Source organism: Bos grunniens, chromosome 22 (genome assembly GCF_055505025.1).
Source record: "Bos grunniens cultivar Pamir isolate PY7600 chromosome 22, Bosgru_T2T1.0, whole genome shotgun sequence".
NCBI classification, from domain to species: domain Eukaryota; kingdom Metazoa; phylum Chordata; class Mammalia; order Artiodactyla; family Bovidae; genus Bos; species Bos grunniens.
In genome coordinates this window covers 15,619,344-15,643,441 of record NC_141186.1, presented here as the reverse complement: position 1 = coordinate 15,643,441, position 24,098 = coordinate 15,619,344, and the positions used below count along the sequence as shown (strand labels likewise).

The 24,098-nt window shown below is 42.2% G+C and overlaps 1 protein-coding gene across 22 annotated transcripts in view; it reads left to right on the top strand.

Annotated features, from left to right (window-relative positions):
* The window catches only part of ANO10 (anoctamin 10), a 268,016-nt gene that overhangs the window by 189,639 nt on the left and 54,279 nt on the right, over positions 1–24,098 (top strand). For 16 of the 22 annotated variants that reach the window (XM_086366276.1, XM_086366269.1, XM_086366279.1 and 13 more), the window contains one exon: positions 22,556–22,672. The exons of 2 other annotated variants lie outside the window; for them this stretch is intronic. In XM_086366276.1, the coding sequence (XP_086222402.1) occupies positions 22,556–22,672 (117 nt within the window). Of the gene's footprint in view, positions 1–22,555; positions 22,673–23,146; positions 23,220–24,098 lie in introns of all 22 variants that reach the window. 4 more of the 22 variants (XM_086366282.1, XM_086366280.1, XM_086366272.1 and 1 more) reach the window with 1 other exon arrangement.

Genomic DNA, 24,098 nt, shown 5'->3' with positions numbered 1-24,098 from the left:
CATTTTTGTGGCTTCTCTTGAACACAGGCTCTAGAGTGGGTGGGCTTCAGTAGTTGCAGCTCCTGGGCTTTAGAGCACAGGCTTAGTACTTGTGGTCCATGGCCTCAGCTGTTCTGCGGCACGTGGGATCTTCCCAACCCAGGGACTGAACTCAAGTGTTCTGCATTGGCAGGTGAATTCTTTACCACCCAGCCACCTATTTATTTATTCATTCATTCATTTATGACTGCCCCCCACAGCATGTGAGATCTTAGTTTCCTGAACAAGGATCAAACCAGTACCCCCTCTAGAGGAAGCACACAGATTTTTATTCACTGTACCACCAAGGACGTCCAAGCAGCACAGAGTCTTCATCACTGGACTACCAGTGTTCAGTCACTATGTCCAACTTGTTGCGATCCCGTGGACTGCAGCACGCCAGGCTCCTCTGTCCTCCACTGCCTCCTGGAGCTTGCTCAAACTCATGTCCATTGAGTTGGTGATGCCATCCAACCATCTCATCCTCTGTCATCCCTTCTCCTCCTGCCCTGGGTCTTTTCCATTGAGTTGGCTCTTTGTGTCAGGTGGCCAAAGTATTGGAGCTTTAGCTTCAGCATCAGTCCTTCCGATGAATATTCAGGGTTGATTTCCTTTAGGATTGGCTGGTTTGATCTCCGTGAAGTCCAAGGGACTCTCAAAAGTCTTCTCCAGCATCACAGTTCAAAAGCATCAATTCTTCGGTGCTCAGCCTTATGGTCCAATTTGGACATCTGTACATGACTACTGGAAAAACTATAGCTTTGACTAGACAGACCCTTGTCAGCAAAGTGATGTCTCTGCTTTTTAATACACTGTCTAGGTTTGTCATAGCTTTCCTTCCAGGGAGCAAGCATCTTTTAATTTCATGACTGTAGTCACCACTCACAGTGATTTTGGAGCCCAAGAAAAATCTGTCACTTTTTACCCTTCTATTTGCTGGTAAGTGATAGTGCATGCCATTCACTCTCCTCTTTCACTCCTATCAAGACGCTCTTTAGTTCTTCTTCACTTTTTGCCATTAGAGTGGTATCATCTGCATATCTGAGGTTATTGATATTTCTCCCGGGTAGCTTGATTGCAGCTTATGATTCATCCAGCCTGGCATTTGCACGGTGTACTCTGCATAGAAATTAAATAAACAAAGTGACAGTATACACCCTTGTCATACTCCTTTCCCAACTTTGGACCACCAGGGAAGTCCCCAAGAATTAGCATTTCTATATGTCAACTACTCAGCACACATCGGGTGTGAGGGTGCTCTGTTGCTTGAGAAGAGCAAGGCTCCCACAGAGCTCTGACGTGCACAGTAGCCTGCGGGAGGTGTCTGCGTGTAGGTCTGCCCGGTCCCCAAGCATGTGCTCTGCCGTGGCCACTGTGCATTCACAGAGCACCACCAGGAGGGTCCCACGGGGAGAAGTGCCTTGTACAAAGAAATATCTAGAATTTTGCTCTCAGCTGTGACACATAGTCACTGAAGGTCAGTTTCTGGCCCTTGAAGTAACTTTAAAAACTTGCAGATTGTTTGAACTCTAAAGTCTTTGCATACCTGATATGGCAACAGGCATCACTGTCCACCAGGGGATCCTTACATGAAAGCTGTAGCTTCTGTTTACTCCTGTACATGCCTGATTGAGCTTCATAATGACCAGAGTGTGGTAGGAGTAAAGGAAAGTGATGCTTTAGGGAAGAAGGAAGAGGCATGAACCTTCCAGAGACCCTGGCCGAGAGTACATAGAAGCTCCACCCCCTGGAGGGGGCATGTTGCGGAGGTCAAGTTCACACAGGGCCTTGTCAAATTTAGACCAGTTCAAAGCAGGCAGGTGGACCTGACGAGAAGGGAGAGAGCTTTTGCCCAACAGAGTTAAAGAAATGCTATCTTCCCTTGTATGTAGTGAAGATGTACCTTCACTTTACATTGGGACTCAAGGAAGTGTGATTAAATATGACTAGTTATTAATTCTTTTTTGTTCTGTACTGAACAAATTGTTCCCAAGGCCACAGCATATGAGTTAGAGCGGGGGCGGTAGAAACTAGGAAGACAACAAAGGACTTAGATGAAAGAAGACAAAGTCTGTGAATGAAGACCCATCTCAGGGGTCACAGGCTCATGTCACATCTGTGCTGTAGCTGTGAACACATCCTGCCACCCCCTCAGTGAAGGGGAAGAACTGCTTTTCCCCCTTGTACCTGTGGCTTGAAATCCCCCCTGCCATTGGGGCTTGGAGACTCCCCCGCCTCCACCCAGTTTCGAGATTCCTCCAGGGTGCACTGTACCTGTGTGTATCTGAGTATAAGCAGTGTTTGGGGAGGCCAGGAAGGAAGGATAGCCCAATTGGCTCCAGACTACAGCTTCCTGCCAGACTTCGCACCACCTGATCTCCTGAGCCTGCCCTCCTTGCCTGGGGGCGCCAGGTGAGCAGTCAGGGCTGCTGGGTCAGCTCTCAGTGACCAGCCAGGCATCAGGCAGGTGACTCCAGGAGGCTGATTCCACTTCTTGCACTGTGGCAGAGCCACCACCCTGTGGTCGAGCACACCGAGGCTGGCCCCTGTGTCTCATGTCTAGAGACACACACTGTGTGTGTCTCCAGCGCGACTTAATTTCTCACTTGATGGTCCACTTAATGTAGATGAAGTAAGTATATAGTGAAATGAAACCACAGTCTCAGGGTATCACTTTGCTTCACAGGCCTTGGTTAGCATTTGCTGGCACACAGTTATTAACTGTTGCTTGAATTTTTTTTACTTGTCAAGTGATCGAAATAATTGTTGAAAAAACAAAGCAAACTCCAAATAAAACATAACCCTCCTACAGATTCCGCTTCCTTTCAGAATCACCAAATCTGGCCTAGAACCAGCTTTGTGCATGAAGTGTACCTCTGATTGGGAAGAGAATAAGCTTTATAAGCTGTATATTGGAAACGCACAGACTTTAGAGCTGAGAGAAACTCAGAGAGCCTATCAATTAATCACTTCAAGGGCAACGAGCTTTCACGCTGGGTAGATGTGTTCTTTGGTGACACAGGGATTGCCAAAGCCTGGAAAGCCAGCTTCTTCCCCCCAGCAACAAAGGACAGTCTCAGCAGTCTGTGTCCTTCACCCACGAGGAGCCTCTTCTGTTCGCAGGCCCCTACAATGGAGATTATATTTTTAAAGGGAAAAGATGATGAGGTGTTCAGCTTAAATTATTTGTAACCCTTAAAATTATTTCCTTTTATGCTTTTAGTTTAATTGGCATTTTTTTTCAAACCACTGTTTTATTAACATGTGATTGACCAGGAGATTTTTGTGGAAACCAATGCCTGTGGTATTCATACATCTCTGGTCAATAACGTGTTAAGGGATGAGACAGAGGGAGAGGAGATAAAAAACTTTTCATGTTTTTATAGTAATCAACTACTTTTATCTCTTTGTTTTATTTTTTTAAATTTAATTTTATTTTTAAACTTTACAAATTGTATTAGTTTTGCCAAATATCAAAATGAATCCGCCAGAGGTATACATGTATTCCCCATCCTGAACCCTCCTCCCTCCTCCCTCCCCATACCATCCCTCTGGGTCATCCCAATGCACTAGCCCCAAGCATCCAGTATCGTGCATGGAACCTGGACTGGGAACTCGTTTCATACATGATATTATACATGTTTCAATGCCATTCTTGCAAATCTTCCCACCCTCTCCCTCTCCCACAGAGTCCATAAGACTGTGCTATACATCAGTGTCTCTTTTACTGTCTCGTACACAGGGTTATTGTTACCATCTTTCTAAATTCCATATATATGCGTTAGTATACTGTATTGGTATTTTTCTTTCTGGCTTACTTCACTCTGTATAATAGGCTCCAGTTTCATCCACCTCATTAGAACTGATTCAAATGTATTCTTTTTAATGGCTGAGTAATACTCCATTGTGTATATGTACCACCGCTTTCTTATCCATTCATCTGCTGATGGGCATCTAGGTTGCTTCCATGTCCTGGCTATTATAAACAGTGCTGCGATGAACATTGGGGTACACGTGTCTCTTTCCCTTCTGGTTTCCTCAGCGTGTATGCCCAGCAGTGGGATTGCTGGATCATAAGGCAGTTCTATTTCCAGTTTTTTAAGGAATCTCCACACTGTTCTCCATAGTGGCTGTACTAGTTTGCATTCCCACCAACAGTGTAAGAGGGTTCCCTTTTCTCCACACCCTCTCCAGCATTTATTGCTTGTAGACTTTTGGATCACAGCCATTCTGACTGGCGTGAAATGGTACCTCATAGTGGTTTTGATTTGCATTTCTCTGATAATGAGTGATGTTGAGCATCTTTTCATGTGTTTGTTAGCCATCTGTATGTCTTCTTTGGAGAAATGTCTATTTAGTTCTTTGGCCCATTTTTTGATTGGGTCATTTATTTTTCTGGAGTTGAGCTGTAGGAGTTGCTTGTATATTTTTGAGATTAGTTGTTTGTCAGTTGCTTCATTTGCTATTATTTTCTCCCATTCTGAAGGCTCTTTGTTTTAACTGGTTCTCCCAACATTTTCCTGTTGCTTTTTACCCTGTCCACTTCCCTGAGATCAGCTTTCCATTAGCCTTTTACACCCTGCCCCCTCGCCTGACTGATCGTGTGGGCTGAGCAGAGGCCGGGCCGTCTGTGACGGCGGCAGCTCCCAGCCCTGCCCTGTGCGCACGTCTCCGTGAGCCTGGCAGAGACTCTGGTCGGGAAAGCAGTGGGCTGGGGTCCTAAGCACTGCGCCTCTCAGCTTCCGGCAGCAACTCACCAGGGTTAGGGCCTGAAGACCCCGAAAGAAATCATCATCGGGGGGCGGGGGTATAGTTGATATACAGTGTTGTCTTAGTTTCAGGTGTACAGCAAAGTAAACCAGCTACACGTAAACATATATCCACTCTTTTTTAGATTCTTTTCCCATATAGGCCATAAAGTATTGAGTAGACTTCCCTGTGCTATGCAGTAGGCCCTCATTATTCAGCCATTTTTTACATATTAATAGTATGTATGTGTCAATCCTAATCTTCCAGTGTATCCCTCCCCACCTCTTACCCCCTGGTAACCATGAATTTATTTTCTACCTCTGTAACTTTATTTCTGTTTTGTATATAAGTTCATTTGTAACCTTTTTTTGGATTCCACGTATAAGCAGTATCCTGTGTTGTCTTTCTCTGACCTACTTCCCTAAGTATGACAGTCTCTAGGTCCGTCCATGTTGCTGCCAGGGGCGTTGTTTCGTTCTTTTTTGTGGCTGAGTAATATTCCATTATATGTATGTACTACATCTTCATCCGTTCATATGTCAGTGGACACTTAGCTTGCTTATGTGTCTTGACTGTTGTGAATAGCTCCTGCACCATTCCTGTTCCCTCTACCCAGAAGCAGTCACTGCTAACAGTTTCTGGTTTGGGTTCCCCTGTATTCATCAATATAACTTTCAGTAATATACTTCCTTTTCTGATCTGTCAACTTAGACAATATTGGTTGCTATAAAAGAATTATTTAGCCCACTTATCTCATCTCCCACTTTATCCTCTAAATTTTTATTATAGTATTATTTTATAAATTATTATAGAGATTGTGTTACAGCTTTAAAAATTTCATTAAAAGATGTGTCTCTTAATATGTCAACTTTAGGCAATACTGTGTCCTCTCCTTGAACATGAGGCTATTAACTTAGGTAATCTTTCTTTGGCTTCCACTGCCCTCTTCTCTCCCAATTTTTGCTGGCTCCTTTATTATTTTTATACTCTAGATTATAAATATAATTGGCTATGATTTGTCTCCCTGTTGATTATAAAAACAGAATGAAAATTTATAATGTTATGAATATTATATACTGTTTAACCAATCATGTTATTGAACCTGAAGAGAAGGAAATATAACCCTAGGATTAATAATTTGCTTCTAAAAAAAGAACCTCCTAAGCATTCAACTCCAAAGGGTCATCTCCTGTTTTCTTTTAGCCTCTTGTAAGTCATGGTCAGGTGCTGCTGTTTGTCGTTTTCCATGTTGTCCTCTTAGATTCATTCCATTTTCGTTTTCCTAAAGTAACTCCTTGAATAATTTTTGTTTTTCATACAGCACTTGTGGACAGTAAACTTCGAGTTCCTAAGTGCTCCACAACTGTCTGCTTTTGTCCTCAAGGGTTAACTCTGTTTGTTCATCTTGCATTGGTGGTCCTCAGCCTTCTAGACCTCTGGTGGCTGGGATGGTGAGACAGGAGCTGCCGTGGCTTCTCTCTGCTGGCGTGGGTGTGCAGGCCTGTTCCCCAGAAGGGCTCTCCTGGTAGGGGATTCTACATGAGGAGAGTCCCGGAAGGTTCAGGGGCAGGGAACAGACTGGCCACCCGAGGATTTGACTGGCCTCACTCGGTCTGAAGAACTTGAGTGTCTGCCACCCTGGACATCAGCACTGCTCCTAGTTTGGCTTTTTAGCAGGGGGAGCAGGGAACCATTGGGATTTTTGGCCTTTGAGTCTTTTAACTGTGCATAAAGCACCTAACATACAATTTGGCATCTTAACCATTTTTTTTTCTCTTCTTAATAGCTCATTTCTGGCAAATTACTTCTTCTTCTTTTTTTTTTTTTAGTTCTATTATTTATTTATTTTTTACTTTACAATATTGTATTGGTTTTGCCATACATCAACATGCATCTGCCACGGGTGTTCCCCATCCTGAACCCCCCTCCCACCTCCCTCCTTATACCATCCCTCTGGGTCATCCCAGCGCACCAGCTCCAAGCTTCCTGTATTCTGCATCAAACCTGGACTGGCGATTCGTTTCTTATATGATATTATACATGTTTTAATGCCATTCTCCCAAATCATCCCCCGCCCTCCCTCTCCCACAGAGTCCAAAAGACTGTTCTATACATCTGTGTCTCTTTTGCTGTCTCGCATACAGGGTTGTCATTACCATCTTTCTAAATTCCATATATATGCGTTAGTATACTGTATTGGGGGAGAAGGCAATGGCACCCCACTCCAGTACTCTTGTCTGGAAAATCCCATGGACAGAGGAGCCTGGTAGGCTGCAGTCCATGGGGTCGCTAAGAGTCGGACACGACTGAGCGACTTCACTTTCACTTTCCACTTTCATGCATTGGAGAAGGCAATGGCACCCCACTCCAGTGTTCTTGCCTGGAGAATCCCAGGGACGGGGGAGCCTGGTGGGCTGCCGTCTATGGGGTCTCACAGAGTCGGACACAACTGAAGCGACTTAGCAGCAGCAGCATACTGTATTGGTGTTTTTCTTTCTGGCTTACTTCACTCTGTATAATAGGCTCCAGTTTCCTCATTAGAACTGATTCAAATGTATTCTTTTTAATGGCTGAGTAATACTCCATTGTATATATGTACCATAGCTTTCTTATCCTTTCATCTGCTGATGGACATCTAGTTTGCTTCCATGTCCTGGCAATTATAAACAGTGCTGCAATGAACATCTTAACCATTTTTAAGTGTGCAGGACAGTGATGTTAACAGTATGCATGTTTTGTAAAATAGATCTCTGTAGAGCTTTTTTAGCTTGCTAAACTGAAACTCTCTGCCTTCTTTTTAAATGACTGAGTAATAATCCCCCATATATAGGCACCACATTTTCTTTATCCATTCATCTGCCCATGGATATTTAGGTTGCTTCTGTCTCTTGGTTATTGCAGTGATTAGTGCTGCATTGAACGCGGATATGTAAATATCTCTTCAACACCCTGTTTTCTTTTCTTCTGGAATATGTACCTGGAAGTGGGATTCCTGGATCATATTCTAATTCTGTTTTTTACTTCCATACTGTGTTCTATAGCAGCTGCCTAATTGCTTTGGTGAGGATTTCCAGTGATATGTTGAACAGGGGTGGGAGAGGTCATCCTTGCCCTGTCAATGATCTTTGAGGAAATGCTTTCAGCTTTCCGCCATTGAGTGATGTTAGCTATAGGATTTTCAGAGCTGGCCCTTACTGTGTTTAGGTACTTTCCTTATTTTCTTTTTATTGACTGAATACAGTCAATATGATATATCATGAAAAAGTTGAATTTTGTCAAATGATTTTTTCTTTCAGTTGAAATGATCATTTCCCCCTTCGTTCTGTTGATGTGTTACATTACATTGATTTCTTTTCATATGTTGTGCTATCCTTATATTCCAGAAATAAAAACTACTTGGCTAAAAATAAAGGTGTATAATCCTTTCAGTGTGCTGCTAAATTCACTTTGCTAGCATTTTGTTGAGGATTTTGGCATCAATATTTATCAGGAATATTAGTCTACAGTTTCCTTGCAGTATGTTTGTCTGGTTTGGGTATTAAAGTAATTCTGACTTCAGAGAATGAATTTGAAAGTGTTCGTTTATCTTGAGTTTTTTGGGGGACAATTTGAGAAGGATTGGTGTTAATTTCTCTTTATGTATTTGGTAGAATTCTTAAAGCCATCTGGTTCTGGGCTTTTCTTTGCTGGAAGTTTTTTAAATCACTGATTAAGTCTTTTTACTAGTTCTATATTTGTTCAGGCTTTTAAAATTTCTTCGTGATTCAGTCTTTGTTGGTTTTATGCTTTTAGGAGTTGATCCATTTTTTTCCCCTAGATTTTTTGGCATCTAATTCTTTGTAGTAGTTTCTTATAATCCTTTTTATTTCTGGCATCAGTTGTAGTGTCTCCTCTTTCATTTCTTATTTTTGTTATTTGAGCTTTTATTCTTTGTTAGTCAGACTAAAAGTTTGTTGATTTGTTGGTCTTTTCAAAAAACCAACTCTTAGTTTCATTGATTTTTTTTTTCTATTGCCTTCTATTTTCTAATTCATTTGTTTCTGTTGTAATCTTTATCATTTCCTTCCTTCTGATAACTTTGGATTTTGTTTGGTCTTCTTTTTCTAGTTCCTTGAGCCATAAAGTGGGTTGTTGATTTGAGATATTTCCTCTTTTAATAAAGGCATTTAAGACTATAAATTTCCCTATTAGTTCTGCTTTTGCAGAATCCCATTTAAGTGTTGGCATATTGTATTTTCATTTATCTCAAAACTTTTTCTAATTTCTCTTGTGATTTCTTCTTTGGCCCATTGTTGGTTGTTGAAGAGTATGCTGTTTAATTTTCACTTAACATTTCTTCACTTTTCAGCTTTCCTTTTGCTGTTGATTTCTAGACTCATTCCACTGTTGTCTAAAAAGATAATTGATAGAATTTCATTTTTCTTAAATTTGTTAAGATGTGTTTTGTGGCCTAACGGGTGATCTATCCTAGAGAATATTCCATGTGTGCTTTAGAAGAATATGTGTTCTGCTCTTGCTGAGCAGAGTGTTCTGCCCATGTTAGGTCCAGTTGGTCTACAGGTTTTTTCAAGTCCTCTTATTTTCTTATTGCTCTAATGTCTTGTTACTCTATCCATTATTGAGAGCAGAGTATTTAAATCTCCTATTATTATTATGTTACTGCCTACTTTTTCTTTCAGTTTTGTCAATTTTTGCATCATGTATGTGGGTACTATGATGTTAACAATATATAATTATTGTGTCTGGTGAATTGATCCTTTATCATTGTATAATGCCCTTCTTTGTCTGTCTCAGTCTTTAAAATCTGTTTTGTAAGTATGGCCACCTATTTTTGTTTGTCTTTGTTTGTTATGCTTGTTACCATTTGCATGGAGTATCTTTCTCTGTCCTTTCACTTTCATCATGTGTTCTCATATCTAAAGTGAGACAATTAGAGCCATCGTGTAGTTGAATCTTTTTTAATCCACTCAGCTTCTCTATGTCTTTTGATCGGGGAATGTCTGCTTACCTTTAAAGTAATTACTTGTAGTGACAAAATTATTATTGCAATTGTATTCATTGTTTTCTGTATGGTTACAGTTATTTTGTCCTTTTCCTCTCTTGATGTACTCCTTTATGTTTTGCTGATTTTTTTGGTAGCGTCTTGGTTTGATTTCTTTCTCATTTTTCTTTTATCTGTTTTCTATAGGTATTTCTTTGTGGTTAACATGGAGAATACATAAAAAATCTTATAATAGTCTATTCTAAAAATGATTAAAAAAGAACTTCAGTCATGTACAAAATCTCTACTCTTTTATGTTTCCCCTCATTACACAATTTTATAGTTATAGTTATTTTAATGAATTTATCCTTTAAATTCTACACCAGAGTCAAAAGTGATACACCACTACTGTATACTGTTTTTGTCAATGTTTTACCTTCACAAGAAACTTTTATATTTTTATATACTATTGTGTTGCTGTCTAGCACTCTTTCATTTTAACTTGATGGACTCTGTTGAGCATTGCCTGTAAGGAAGATGTTGGTGATGAATTCCCTTAGCTTTTGTTTATCTGGAAAGGTCTTTTTCTCTATCATTTTTGAAAGATAGTTTTGCAGGATATAGTATTCTTGGTTGGCAGGTTTTTACTTTCAGCCCTTTAAATATGTCATTTTAGTCCCTTTTGGCCTGAATTTTTCTCTGCTAAGAACTCCTCTGATAATCTTATGGGATCTTCCTTGAACATGACACGTGTCTTGCTACTTTTAAGATTCTCTCTTTGTCCATTGACAGTTTTATTACAGTGTATCTCAGTATCAGATTCTTTGGGTTCATCCTAGTTGAAGTCTTTTAAATTTCTTGAATTTGGATGTCCATTTTATTCCTCAGATTTGGAGAGTTTTTGACCATTATTTCATCAGATAAGCTCTCTGCTTCTTTCTCGCTCTTCTCTTTCTGAGATTCCTACAATGCACATATTGGTCTTCTTGCTGATGTACATTGTTGTTCAGTCGCTCAGTTGTGTCCCACTCTTTGCGACCCCATGGACTGCAGCATGCCAGACTTCCCCATCCTTCACCATCTCCCAGAACTTGCTCAAACTCATGTCCATTGAGTCAGTGATGCCATTCAACCACCTCATCCTCTATTGTCCCCTTCTCCTTCTGCCTTCAGTCTTTCCTAGCATCAGGGTCTTTTCCAGTGAGTTGGCTCTTTGCATCAGGTAGCCAAAATATTGGAGCTTCAGCATCAGTCTTTCTAATGAATATTCAGAATTGATTTCCTTTAGGATTGACTGGTTTGATCTCCTTGCTGTCCAAGGGACTCTCAAGAGTCTTCTCCAGCACCACAGTTTGAAAGCATCGTTTCTTTGGCATTCAACCTTCTTTATGGTCCAACTCCACATCCATACATGACTACTGGAAAAACCATAGCTTTGACTAGACGGCCCTTTATTGACAAAGTAATGTCTCTGCTTTTTAATATGCTGTCTATGTTTGTCATAACTTCTTTTCCAAGGAGCAAGCATCTTTTAATTTTGTGACTGCAGTTACCATCTGCAGTGATTTTGGAGCCCAAGAAAATAAAGTCTTTCCCTGTTTCCATTGTTTCCTCATCTATTTGCCATGAAGTGATGGGACCAGATGCCATGATCTTAGTTTTCTGAATATTGAGTTTTAAGCCAGTTTTTTCACTCTCCTCTTTCACTTTCATCAAGAGGCTCTTTAGTTCCTCTTTGCTTTCACCCTTCACTGCCATAAGGGTGCTGTCATCTGCATATCTGAGGTTATCCATACTTCTTGCAATCTTGATACCAGCTTGTGCTTCATCCAGCCTGGCATTTTGCGTGATGTACTCTGCATGTAAGTTAAATAAGTAAGGTGACAATATACAGCATTGACATAACTCCTTTCCCAATTTTGAACCAGTCTTTTGTTCCATGTCCAGTTCTAACTGTTGCTTCTTGACCTGCATACAGACTTCTCAGGAGGCAGGTAAGGTGGTCTCTTATTCCCATCTCTCTAAGAATTGTTCAAAAAAAAAAAAGAATTGTTCAGTTTGTTGTAATCCACACAGTCAAAGGCTTTTGTGTAGTCAATGAAGCAGAAGTAGATGTTTTTCTGGAATTTTTGTGCTTTTTCTGTGATCCAACGGATGTTGGAAATTTGATCTCTGGTTCCTCTGCCTCTTCAAAATCCAGCTTGTACATCTGGAAGTTCTTGGTTCACACTGTTGAAGCTTGGAGACTATGAAACCTGGCTGATGTACATTACGTATCACTTTTTTATAAATACTTACTTGTTTTATTTTTGGCTGCGTCAGATCCTGGATGAGGCGCATGGGATTTCGTTGCCGTGTGCAGGCTTTCATCACAGCACAGGTGCTTCTTTCTGCTTGTGCTGCTTGGGCTCGTCAGCTGTGGTATGTGGGCTTAGTTGCACCACGGCATAAGGGATCTTAGTTTCCCAACCAGAGAAAGAACTTGCATCCCCTGCACTGGAAGGTGGATTCTCAACCACTGGACCACCTGGCAAGTCCCTCCACTGCGAATCTTAAGCTTTCTTCATCTATCTTCTTTTTTTTTGCTCTTCTGACTCAGTAATTTCAGGTAACCTGTCTTAGGGTTCATGGTTATTTTCTTCTCCTTGAGCAAGTTTGATGTTGAACCCATCTAGTGAATTTCTCAATTTAGTTATTGCATTCTTCAGCTCCAGAATTGGTTTAGTTCTCTATTTTTTTTTAATAGTTTTATCTCTTTGTTGATATTTTCACTTTGTTTATTCATCATTTTCCTGATTGTGATTAGTTTTTTATCTGTGTTCTCTTGTAATTCATTAAGCTTCTTTAAGATGATTGTTTTGCATTCTTTGCCATATAATTTATAGATTTCTGTTTATTTTGGGTCTTTTTTGAGATTTATTATTTTTCTTTATTGTGTCATATTTCCCTGTTTGTGTTGTTGTTAAATTTTGCTGAGATTTGGGCACTTGAAAAAACAGCCACCTCTCCCAATATTTACAGACTAGCTTTGTACAGGCAGAGACCTCCATTAGTCAGCCCAGCTAGAGATTCTGGGAATGTCTCAAACCTTTTCTGGAGATGGTGTCTTTGCTAGATTTGTTCATATAGTTTCCCAGTTAGAGAAGTCTGCTTGTTATCTTTTGAAAAAAGGGTTTGTAATCTCTTGCTCCCTCTGGTGTCTAACTTTAGTATTGCAGTTTCTCTGGTATTTTCAACAATCTCTCTCTTGTTCTCATTGCCCCCGCCCGCCCCAGGCACGCAAAGTATGAAGGATCCTCTCCAGTGCTCTGAGTCTATTGAGACAGTAACCAGTTCCTAGGGAATTCCTTTGATAGGATGGAACATTGAATGTATGTTTCATTTCTCTACTCTTGAAGAAGAAGCCGAGAGTAGATATTTTCTCCCACTTGTGCTAAGTCTTTAGTAGGAGTCTGGTATGACCTTGGTCTCAACTTTCTTGGGCCTGGCAACCCCACCCAAGGAGCTCTCCCAGAAGACGACATGTTTTCTTTAAAGGGCAAGTCTTTGGCTTTAGTTCAACAGTAGAACTTGCGGTTTCTCTGTTACAGGGTGGCATGATTTTGGTGCTCTCGCAGGAGAAGATGAGCACACATCTTTCTACTCTGCCACCTTGAACCAGTCTCACAAGGTGGCATGAGAAAGGACCTCCTATGGCCCCAGGTTTTCTGAAGGCAATTCTTTAATGCATTCACTTTGGTGCTAACTCCCTGCCCCAATCCTTTCCTTTTGTGAGGCTGAATCCCACATTGGTTTTCTTCTGAGTCTCCTTTGGGAGGACCTGCCTTTGTCTCAGGAGACTTGAGCAGCACTTTCCACTCCATAAGCCCTATATCCAGAAGTTCTGGCAAATTGTCTTGCTTTCCAGTCTTGTTCTTTTTAGATTATATGTTTTGTCATTTCAGGAGACCCTGGGGAGGTAGGATAAGATGTGTGCGTGCTTGATCTACCATTTTAAAATGAAAATCACTGAGTTTTTTTCCCTTAAGTGCTTGATTCAATAATTTTTTCTGTCTCAGTTTCATTAATCATTTATTAATTGGCACTTGGCATTTAATTTATCTGATGATGAGGAGAGGATGCTTTTTTGAAGGACTTTCTTTTGTTCAGTGGGCTTTGAATGAAAAGAGGTAACCTGGCAGACCTACCTCTGTAGAAATCAAATTAGCTTTACAGAATTCCAAGAATTTATCTCTATTTGCATTTTCCATGTCAGCAGACACAGGGTTTGGGGCACACTGCTACAAACACAGCTGCTACTGTCGATCATATTATGAATTTTCTAGTTTTTATAAAAATGGTTCCACTTGCTCACTGTGCATCTGGCTACTAGACTCCCAAGAGTCTGACAGCCCTGCAGTGACCACAGGTGAGCAACGTGGCGATGGCAGAACTTTACCGCTGGCGCCAGATAGCGCGTAGCTTCTGAGTACCAACTTTCTCTGGTCCTGCCTGTTCCTTTTCTGTTTCCCAGCTAAGACACGCTATAATCACTATTTGAAGCATGTTGTTACGGGCCGCTAACTCCTTTGTATTGGTTAGTTTCAGCATTCTACCCATTGCCCCACCCTACCCTCACTTTTTCTTTTCTCCTTTACTTTGTTTAGAATAAAGTTTGTGAGTTTCATTTTAAAGGAAGATAGTTGGCAAAGAATCACAATCATGGCCCACAAAATGTCTTCTCTTTTCACAGACAGGCTATGAAAATCCAGCCCAGCTATTCATTTCGAGGGTGTTTTTCTTCAAATCTGAGCAGATTTATATTTTATCTTAGGCTTTCTTTTATTTATGAAAACAAGTAAAAATAGCTAAAATGCTTTTTACAATTTTTTTCCTCTGTTCAGTTAGCATAAAATAGTTCCCAGCCTTGAACACATTTTCTGTGGGAAAAATATAAACGAGATTTTAAAAATTGATCTTTTGAAACACAGTGCTATAAATGTTATTTAGGTTTCTAGGCTAGACTACAAAAGCTTACTTAATCTATCATGATGCTCATCTTGAATTCTGGATCCTGGTATAAGAACTCAATAAGAAGAAAGTGAGGTCTAATTTGTCCTTTGCTGATCATTCAGACAATGTGGGTTGCTCTCTGCTTCTTTCTTTTTTTCTATTTGTTTCCAATAAGAAATGATTTGCTTTTCTCTCTTCCCCACAATGAATTTTTTTAACTTTTTATTTTATATTGAAATATAACCGATTAACAGTGTTGTGATAGTTCCAGGTGGACAGCAAAGGGACTCAGCTCTACATGTACATGTATCCATTCTCCCCCAAACTCCCCTCCCATCCAGGCTGCCACATAACCGTCTCTGCTTCTCTCTACCCCTCTTCCTTGAAGCTGGTTCCGTGTGTGGAAGCTCCTGTGGTGGTGCCTTCCGCATCCCACTTCCTAGCACTCATGGTGTGGTGGGTGGGGGGGCGTATACAGTGAGAGAGAACGTTTGCTGTGCTGTGCTTAGTCGCACTTGGTTGTACTTGGTTGTACTCTTTGAAACCCCACCGACAGTAGTTCGCCAGTCTCCTCTGTCTGTGGGGATTTTAAAGGCAAGAATACTAGAGTGGATTGCCATGCCCTTCTCCAGGGGATCTCCCCAACCCAGGGATCAAACCCAGGTCTCCCACTTTGCAGGCAGATTCTTTACCAGCTGAGCCACCAGGGAAGCCCCAGAATGTCTGCTAACTCCAGCCAATTAAATTAATAATTTGTGAATGGTGGTGCTTCTTAACCCTCCCAGAGTATTTTCACTTTTTAAAGATGATATGCATTAATCTAAATAAATCTGTAATAGGTGGAACTTCTGAAACTGTAGCCAAATGGGGGAATAATCGATGTTCAGAAGATTTTGAGAGATAAAGTGAAAGAAGGCCACCATCAAAGCAATCTGGCCCTGCAGCAGTGCACTCTGTATTTGCACACTGTACGAATGCACAGTGATTGCTGTCTCCAGCTTCCTGGGCTCGAGATTAAAAGCCAGACTCTCTGAGCTACAGGTTGTGTGGTTTGGGTCTATTTACTGGGCACGTGGGCAGTGGTGACCAGGTGGGTTAGGAGCCAGGTGGGGCCCGTGTAGTTCATCTGTTACATGAGGAGTAGAATCCCTGTGTTCTTTTCCACGTAAATATTTTTCCTGCACAAAAATAATGCATATCTGTTAAAGACTAAAGAGATCGCCCAAAGTGCCACCATCCAAACAAACTTTCATTATGGACATGTTGATATTTTTTCCAGTCTAGCTAAAAGAGTTGGCATTTTTATTTTTTTCTTTGAAACCCTCCCCCCCCCCCCCCCCCCCCCGCCCCCCGCCCCCGGCTGAGGACTGTGATTACCTGTTTTGAGGAAAGGATATTTACTGATGATTTGCAATTAGTTCTGTGAAAGAAAAGTGAGGACCCTACATGTGATTCTCACCTGTCCATCCTGGTTTTAAGTATTAAGTTGCATATCCTAAGCAATAAATGCCTTTTAAATTTCTGTGGTCTCAAACGTATTCCCTTCAGTACTGTTGACACTCATGGTCACCCATCGCTCCTCGCCAGGGACCGTGCAGACTCCCTGTTTATGGCTAGCCTTCACCTGGCACTCATCCTGGCTCTGTTCCCTGGGACTCCTTCCAGGATCTTCAGCTTTGACCGTGCTCCCCTCTGCCCCAAAGCCTCTCTCATGTTGAGGACTTACATCTTTAAAGAGCAAACCCCCGGCCAGCCCAGGCCTCCCTCCATGTGGGCCCTGGGCCCTCAGCCCTCCTTGACAGGCAGACTCTCTGAAGCCTGTCGCTGGTCCCTCCCTCCTCCAGCCTCACCCGCCAGGCTCTTCTCAGCCCTCTGAGTCCTGCCTCTGTGACCACTCCCACCAGGGCCACCGGAGGCTGCTGCTGGGTACCCCCAAACTTTCTTCCTCAGGCTTCGTGTAAACTTGACCTTCCAACACCCGCCTTGACTGGCTTCTTTCTCTCCGCTTTGCGTGCGTCTTTCCGGAGCCGCCTGGTTTCTGCCTGCCCCCGCCTGCTGCTCTCAGGCTTCTTGCTGACCCCTCCCCTTTGCCTGTCATTCATGTTTCGGTTCCCCGCTTCCATCCTCCGCCATCGTCTCGCTGCATCTCATCTGTTCTCCTTCACCGCACAGCCTTGGGCAACTCGTCCATTCCCGTGGCCTCATCGGCCCCTTGCCCACACATCAGTGATCCCAGATCTCTGCCTCCAGCCCTCCCACGAACTTGAGACCCGTCTATCACACCACGTGCTGATGTCTATCTGCATTTAGACACTCCCCCAGATAGCTAAAAATCTATAGCCCGTGCAGACCCCTCCTCCCCTTCAACTGCCCCTCATCCTGGGCTTATCATTTGAATGCACGAGTCCCCTTGACTTCTGCTGACGAGCCCCCCAGTGATTCCTGGAGCTGCAGCCCCACTGCTCTCCCGCACACTCCAGTGTCCCTGCTGACTTGCCTGCACTTGCACACTTGTTCACTCCCCGCACCACAGCCGGAGAAGTCTGATGGAGTCATCTGCATTCATGCCTTCAGCTCCGCCTCACTCCTCTGCCAGGTTATGCAGCTCCCATGTCACTTGGCTTCCGGTTGCCTCTACAACCCCTCTCTCCTCAGCAGCCCCGGCCCTTTATGTGTGTGTCCTCTCTCTGGAAACACTTCAGCCCCCTTCTCCTTGCTGAGATAATTCCTTCTCATCGGTCAGGTCTCTGCTCAAACTCACTTCCTTCAGGGAATCCTCTCTGACCTAGTGAAAGTCGGGATTCCTGCTGGTCTAAGTGCCCCTGGTCCCAGTGTAGACCCAGCAGTAATACTCCCACATGGCAACGTGGTGGCCTGTCTTTACTCATCTCCCCACCTAGACTGGGAGCCAGAACATCTCTTTTGCTGCAGTGTTAAGGACACTTAGTCGTGAACAGAGGGGATACACCCAGGGCTGCCTCCTTGTTGGCTTTCGGTGGTGCCAGGGGCCAGTGAAGAATGCTTGGCTGTGTGGCTTGTGGAGGCTCTTCAAGAGCGTGACCCTGGAGCTGTTCAGTGGGAAGTTAAAAGCTTGAAATAAGTAGGTCTACTGGGAACCTATGCTGAAAATATAATTCTAAAGAAAATGATTTCTCTGCATATGGGCTTTTAAAAGCATTTTTTCTAATAGGGTATTTTTAGGAAAGTACACTGTAGAGTTGCTGTTCAGCTGCTCAGTCGTGTCCAACTCTTTGCGACCCCATGGACTGCAGCATGCCAGGCTTCCCTGTCCATCACCAACTCCCGGAGCTTGCTCAAACTCATGGCCACTGAGTCTGTGATGCCATCCAACCATGTCATCCTCTGCTGCCCTCTGCTCCTGCCTTCAGTCTTTCCCAGCATCAGAGTCTTTTCCAGTGAGTCGGCTCTTCACATCAGGTGGCCAAAGTACTGGAGCTTCAGCATCTGCCCTTCCAATGAATATTCAGGGTTGAATTCCTTTAGGATTGACTGGTTTGATCTCCTTGCAGTCCAAGGGACTCTGAAGAGCTTTCTCCAGCACCACAGTTCAAAAGCAGCAAATCTTTGGTGTTCAGCCTTCTTTACTGCCCTACTCTCACATCCATACATGACTTCTGGAAAAACCATAGCTTTGATTATATGGACCTTTGTCAGCAAAGCGATGTCTCTGGTTTTAATATGCTGTCTAGGTTCATCATAGCTTTTTTCAAGGAGCAAGCATCTCTTAATTTCATGGCTGCAATCACAGTTCACAGTGATTTTTGGGGTCCAAAAAAATAAAGTCTTACTGTTTCCATTTTTACCCTATCTCTATGACATGAAGTGAAGGGACCAGATGCCATGATCTTAATTTTTTGAGTTGAGTTTTAAGCCACCTCTTTCACTGTCCTCTTTCACTTTCATCAAGGCTCTTTGGTTCCTCTTTGCTTTCTGCCATCAAGGTGGTGTTATCTGCATATCTGAGGTTATTGATATTTCTCCCAGCAATCTTGATTCCTGCTTATGATTCATCCAGCCTGGCATTTCACATCATGAATTCTGCGTATCAGTTAAATAATATACAGCCTTGACATACTCATTTCCCAATTTGGAACCGGTCCTTTGTGCCATGTCCGGTCCTAACTGTTGCGTCTTGACCTGCATACAGGTTTCTCAGGAGGCAGGTAAGGTGGTCTGGTATTCTCATCTCTTTCAGAACTGTCTACAGTTTGTTGTGATTCATACAGTCAAAGCTTTAGCTTAGTCAGTGAAGCAGAAGTAGATATTTTTCTGAAATTTTCTTGATTTTTCTATGATCCAACAGACATGGGCAGTTTACTGATCTCTAATTCCTCTGCCTTTTCAAAATCCAGCTTGTACATCTGGAAGTTCTCAGTTCATGTACTGTTGAAGCCTCAGTTCAGTTCATTCCGACTCTTTGTGACCTCATGTACTGCAGCACTCCAGGCCTCCCTGTCCATCACCAACTCCCAGAGCTTACTCAGACTCATGTCCATTGAGTTGGTGATGCCATCCAGCCATCTCCTCTGTCATCCCCTTCTCCTCTGCCTTCAATCTTTTCCAGCATCAGGGTCTTTTCCAATGAGTCAATTCTTCACATCAGGTGGCCAAAGTATTGGTTCAACATAGGTCCTTCCAATGAATATTCAGGACTTATTTCCCTTAGGATGGACTGGTTGGATCTCCTTTCAGTCCAAGAGGCTCTCAAGAGTCTTCTCCAACACCACAGTTCAAAAGCATCAATTCTTCGGTGCTCAGCTTTCTTCACAGTCCAACTCTCACATCCATACATGACCACTGGAAGAACCATAGCCTTGACTAGATGGACCTTTGTTGGCCAAGTAATGTCTCTGCTTTTCAATATGCTGTCTAGGTTGGTCATAGCTTTACAGTATGAAAAGACAAAAAGATAGGACATGTTGAAGCGTAGTTTGAAGGATTTTGAACATTATCTTGCTAGCATGTGAAAGGAGTGCAATTGTGCAGTAGTTTGAACATTCTTTGGCATGTCCCTTCTTTGGGCTTGTAATGAAAACTGACCTTTTCCAGTCCTGTGGCCACTGCTGAGTTTTCCAAATTTGCTGACACATTGAGTGCAGCACTTTCACAGCATCATCTTTTAGGATTTGAAATAGCTCAACTGAAATTCCATCATCTCCACTAGCTTTGTTTGTAGTAATACTTTCTAAGGCCCACTTGACTTCATGCTCCAGAACGTCTGGCTCTAGGTGAGTGACCACACCATCATGTTTATCCGAGTCATTAAGACCTTTTTTGTACAGATCTTCTGTGTATTCTTGCCACCTCTTCTTCATCTCTTCTGCTTCTGCTAGGTCCATACCATTTCTGTACTTTATTGTGCACATCTTTATATGAAATGTTCCCTTGGTATCTCTAATTTTCCTGACGAGATCTTTAGTCTTTCCCATTCTATTGTTTCCCTCTGTTTCTCTGCATTTTTCACTTAGGAGGGCTTATCTCTCCTTGCATTGTTCATTTAAGAAAGCTGTCTTCTCTCTCCTTGCTATTCTTTGGAACTCTGCATTCAGATGGGTATATCTTTCCCTTTCTCCTTTGAGTGGTTCACTATAGAGAACCCCAAAGGTTGTTGCTATGTAAGTGTGTTAACCATGTTAAAATGACCTCCTGTTTTAACTAGTATTGTCTAATCAATATCAAGTTCTTTTCAATTCAAGAGAGTTTTATGGACATTTCATATGGAAACCCGGAGAAGGCAATGGCAGCCAACTCTAGTACTCTTGCCTGGAAAGTCCCATGGGCAGAGGAGCCTGGTAGGCTGCAGTCCATGGGGTCGCTAAGAGTCGGACATGACTGAGTGACTTCACTTTCACTTTTCACTTTCATGCATTGGAGAAGGAAATGGCAACCCACTCCAGTGTTCTTGCCTGGAGAATCCCAGGGACGGGGGAGCCTGGTGGGCTGCCGTCTATGGGATCGCACGGGGCTGGACACAACTGAAGCAACTTAGCAGCAGCAGCAGCAGCATATGAAAACCATGAGGACCAAGGTCTGTGGCAGCCTTTCCCGGTCTCCCAGTAGCTGGTCCTGGTTCCCAAAGAAGAGTTGACACATCTCATAAGTCCCCTGTGTGCAAGGGAAAACCTCGGCAGGGTCTTCTTTCTCAGTAATTACTACTGAGACTCCAAAGAAGAGAAAATGGGGACAGACTTGTTAGGAGAAATGGAACAGGGCCCATGCCTGGATCATGGTGGGGCTCTGGCAACCTGAGGGCACACCACGCCATTTATAAAAAATAAAGGCGATTTCCTGCCTTAATTCTTCTGCTAAAGAGGTTAAGTCTTATATAAAATTATATCTCAGTAGTCCAGTGGGATGAAATAATGATACAGTATAGCTCTTTATGAATTATTCATTTCTTATTTGTAGATTATATCCAGGTTCCTGTTAATTCACTTGGTTCAGAATTGCAACACATGATGTCATCTGTTTTATTTCCTTGTTTTCACATTCCAGACACCTAGTCAGTATCTTCCAATGCCTTCTTTGATCATGACAGTCACATTTCAGAGAAGACTACCCTTCCCTAGTCCATTCCAGACCTCCTATTAATGCCAGGCAGTCCCCGGCCTGCCCTGGGCTTCTGCCGGTTTTCAAGTCTTTGTGTTGAATTATTGCTTGTTCTGGCGTGATGCTGATTTCCTCCATTATTTCATGCTTCTCCCAGGAGATATCCACATGTTATTTATCCTTCATCCCTCATTTGAAAATATCACAATAAAGAAATCACTTATTTTTTTTAAACTGTCTTTTCTGCTAATTATTCAGTGCCACATGTCTTAGAGGCTGTTCCCTCTCCTTCAGTGGTTTTCTTCATGCCTAATACCTACCTTGAATTTTTATTTTACAGCCTTTGATATTTACTAATACATGCCATCATCAAAGAGGCAACTTTATTCTTACAACCATTCAGGTTTCTGTGGGTGTTGGCCCTGGGTCACAAGATGATGGCAGCATTAGAGAAACACTGAGTCGAGGCTGCACGTCTGAGCAGCAGACTTAGCAGAGGAAGCGGTCCCTGCTGGCTTATTTCTGCAGAGAAAGAAGCATAATCACAAACCTCATATGATTATTTTAGAGAACCTCTATATGGCGTTGGTAGAGAAGAGAAATAAAATAGCCAGGTTCTAAGTTTCCCGTGTTATAAAGAGAGAGGACATACTCTACCTGTCTGTATTCTGCCTCACAATATATGGAGCCTGCAGCATAAAGTAGTACATTAGTCAGTCAGCTCATCAATACTTATTGATTGTCATTTCATGAAAGACACTGCAGCAGACACTGCTGGGGCAGCAGAGGACTCAAGGCCCCTGCTGTTTAAGGCACATGCATGTTTCATGTAACTCAGCCTGAAGCACAGCACAGCGGAGGGTGTGGTTACACAGAGAGAAACATGTGAGTGCACATGTGGCACCCTAAATATACTGGGAATTAAGACACAAGTAGAAGAATGCATTTTGTGTTAGACTTTTTAGAACAAACTTCATTTTTCATTGAGCCTAGCATATGGTATCATTGTAAGGGAATAACTGGTTTTAAAAGAAGAAAGCAAAGTAAGTCAGTAATGATTGAGTGGCCACAGTAGGGTGAAATGAATAGAAATTACGGGCCTGGTTGATCTGTGGCTCATCACAGGCCAGTAGTTGGAAGTGACCCACGATTAATGAGCAGGATCGCAGTGTTTAGGCGCTAACTTGCCTCCTTGCCCACATGGTCCAGGGTGTCCCGGCAACGTGTGCTTGTTCTTCTTTTCAGCACATGCTCCTGGCTTTGAAGTTCATCCTTGCATTTGCCATACCTGATAAGCCACGGCATATCCAGATGAAACTGGCCAGATTGGAATTTGAATCTTTGGAGGCACTCAAGCAGCAGGTAAGGGCAACTGTCCTGAGAATAAGAATGTATTTCTTTAGCAAATGCCAGGAGACATAAATCGGAGAATTGCTGCTCAGCACTTCCTGCAGCCTTGAAGTTAACCAGTTTAAGTAAGTATAGAAGATTCCAGTTTATTTTCTTTCATTTGTATTTGGATATAGTTGACAAACAATTGCATTCGTTTCAGGCGCACAGCAAAGTGATTCAGTTATACACACACATGCATCTGTTCTTTCTCAAATTCTTTAAGTTCTTACAGAATAGTGAGCACACTTCCCTGTGCTACGCAGTATAGTCCTTGTTGGTTACGTATTTCAGATATAGTAATGAATGTATTTCAGCCCCAAACTCCCTATTTACCCCTCCCCCATGCCTTTCCCCTTTGGGAACCGTAAGTTTGTTTTCTATGGTTATGAGTCTGTTTCTCATTTTTACAAATAAGTTCACTTGTGTCGTTTTTTTTTTTTTTAGATTACACATATAAGTGATACCACATGATGTTTGTCTTTGTCTCACTTACTTCACTCAGAATGATAATCTCCAGGTCAGTCCATGTTGCTGCGAGTGGCATTATTTCATTCTCTTTGATGGCTAAGTGAGACTCCATTGTGTGTATGTACCTCAACTTCTTTATCCATTCACTTGTCGATGGGTGTCCAGGTTGCTTCCATCCCTAGCTATTGTGAGTAGGGCCGCTGTGAACACTGGGGTACACGTGTCCTTTTCAGCTGTGGTTTTCTCGGGGTATATGCCCAGCAGTGGGATTGTTGAGTTGTGTGGTAGTTTCATTCCTAGTTTTTAAGGAATCTCCATACCGTCTTCCATAGTGGCTGTATCATTTTGCATTCCCACCAGCAGTGCAAGAGGGTTTCCTTTTCTCCACACCCTTTCCAGAATTTGTTGTTTGTAGATTTTTCAATGATGGCCATTCTGACCTGTGTGAGGTAATAATACTTCATTGTAGTTTTGACTTGCATTTCTCTAATAACGAGCAATGTTGAACACCTTTTCATGTGTCTATTAGCCATCTGTATGTCTTCTTTGGAGAAATGTTTGTTTCAGCCTTCTGCCCACTTTTTGATTGGGTTGTTTGTTTTTCTGGTATTGAGCCAAATGAGCTTCTTATATATTTTGGAGATTAATCCTTGGTCAGTTGTTTAATTTGCTATTATTTTCTCTCATGCTGAGGGTTGGCTAATAATAATTGTAATGATCAGTCAGACCAGAAGAAAATTTAAATATTTATCTTGAGACTTCTGTTCATAGGAAATTTTAAAGTCTTCTTAAGTTTCCATTTTGTGCATAAAATTATTACAGCAAAGTATTAAAAAGTGATTGATAAAGACTTTCAAGCAAAAAAATATTTGATCAGGGTAAGATTCTTTGGAAGAAGTAGAAAGAAAATAGTACTTCAAGAAAGGAG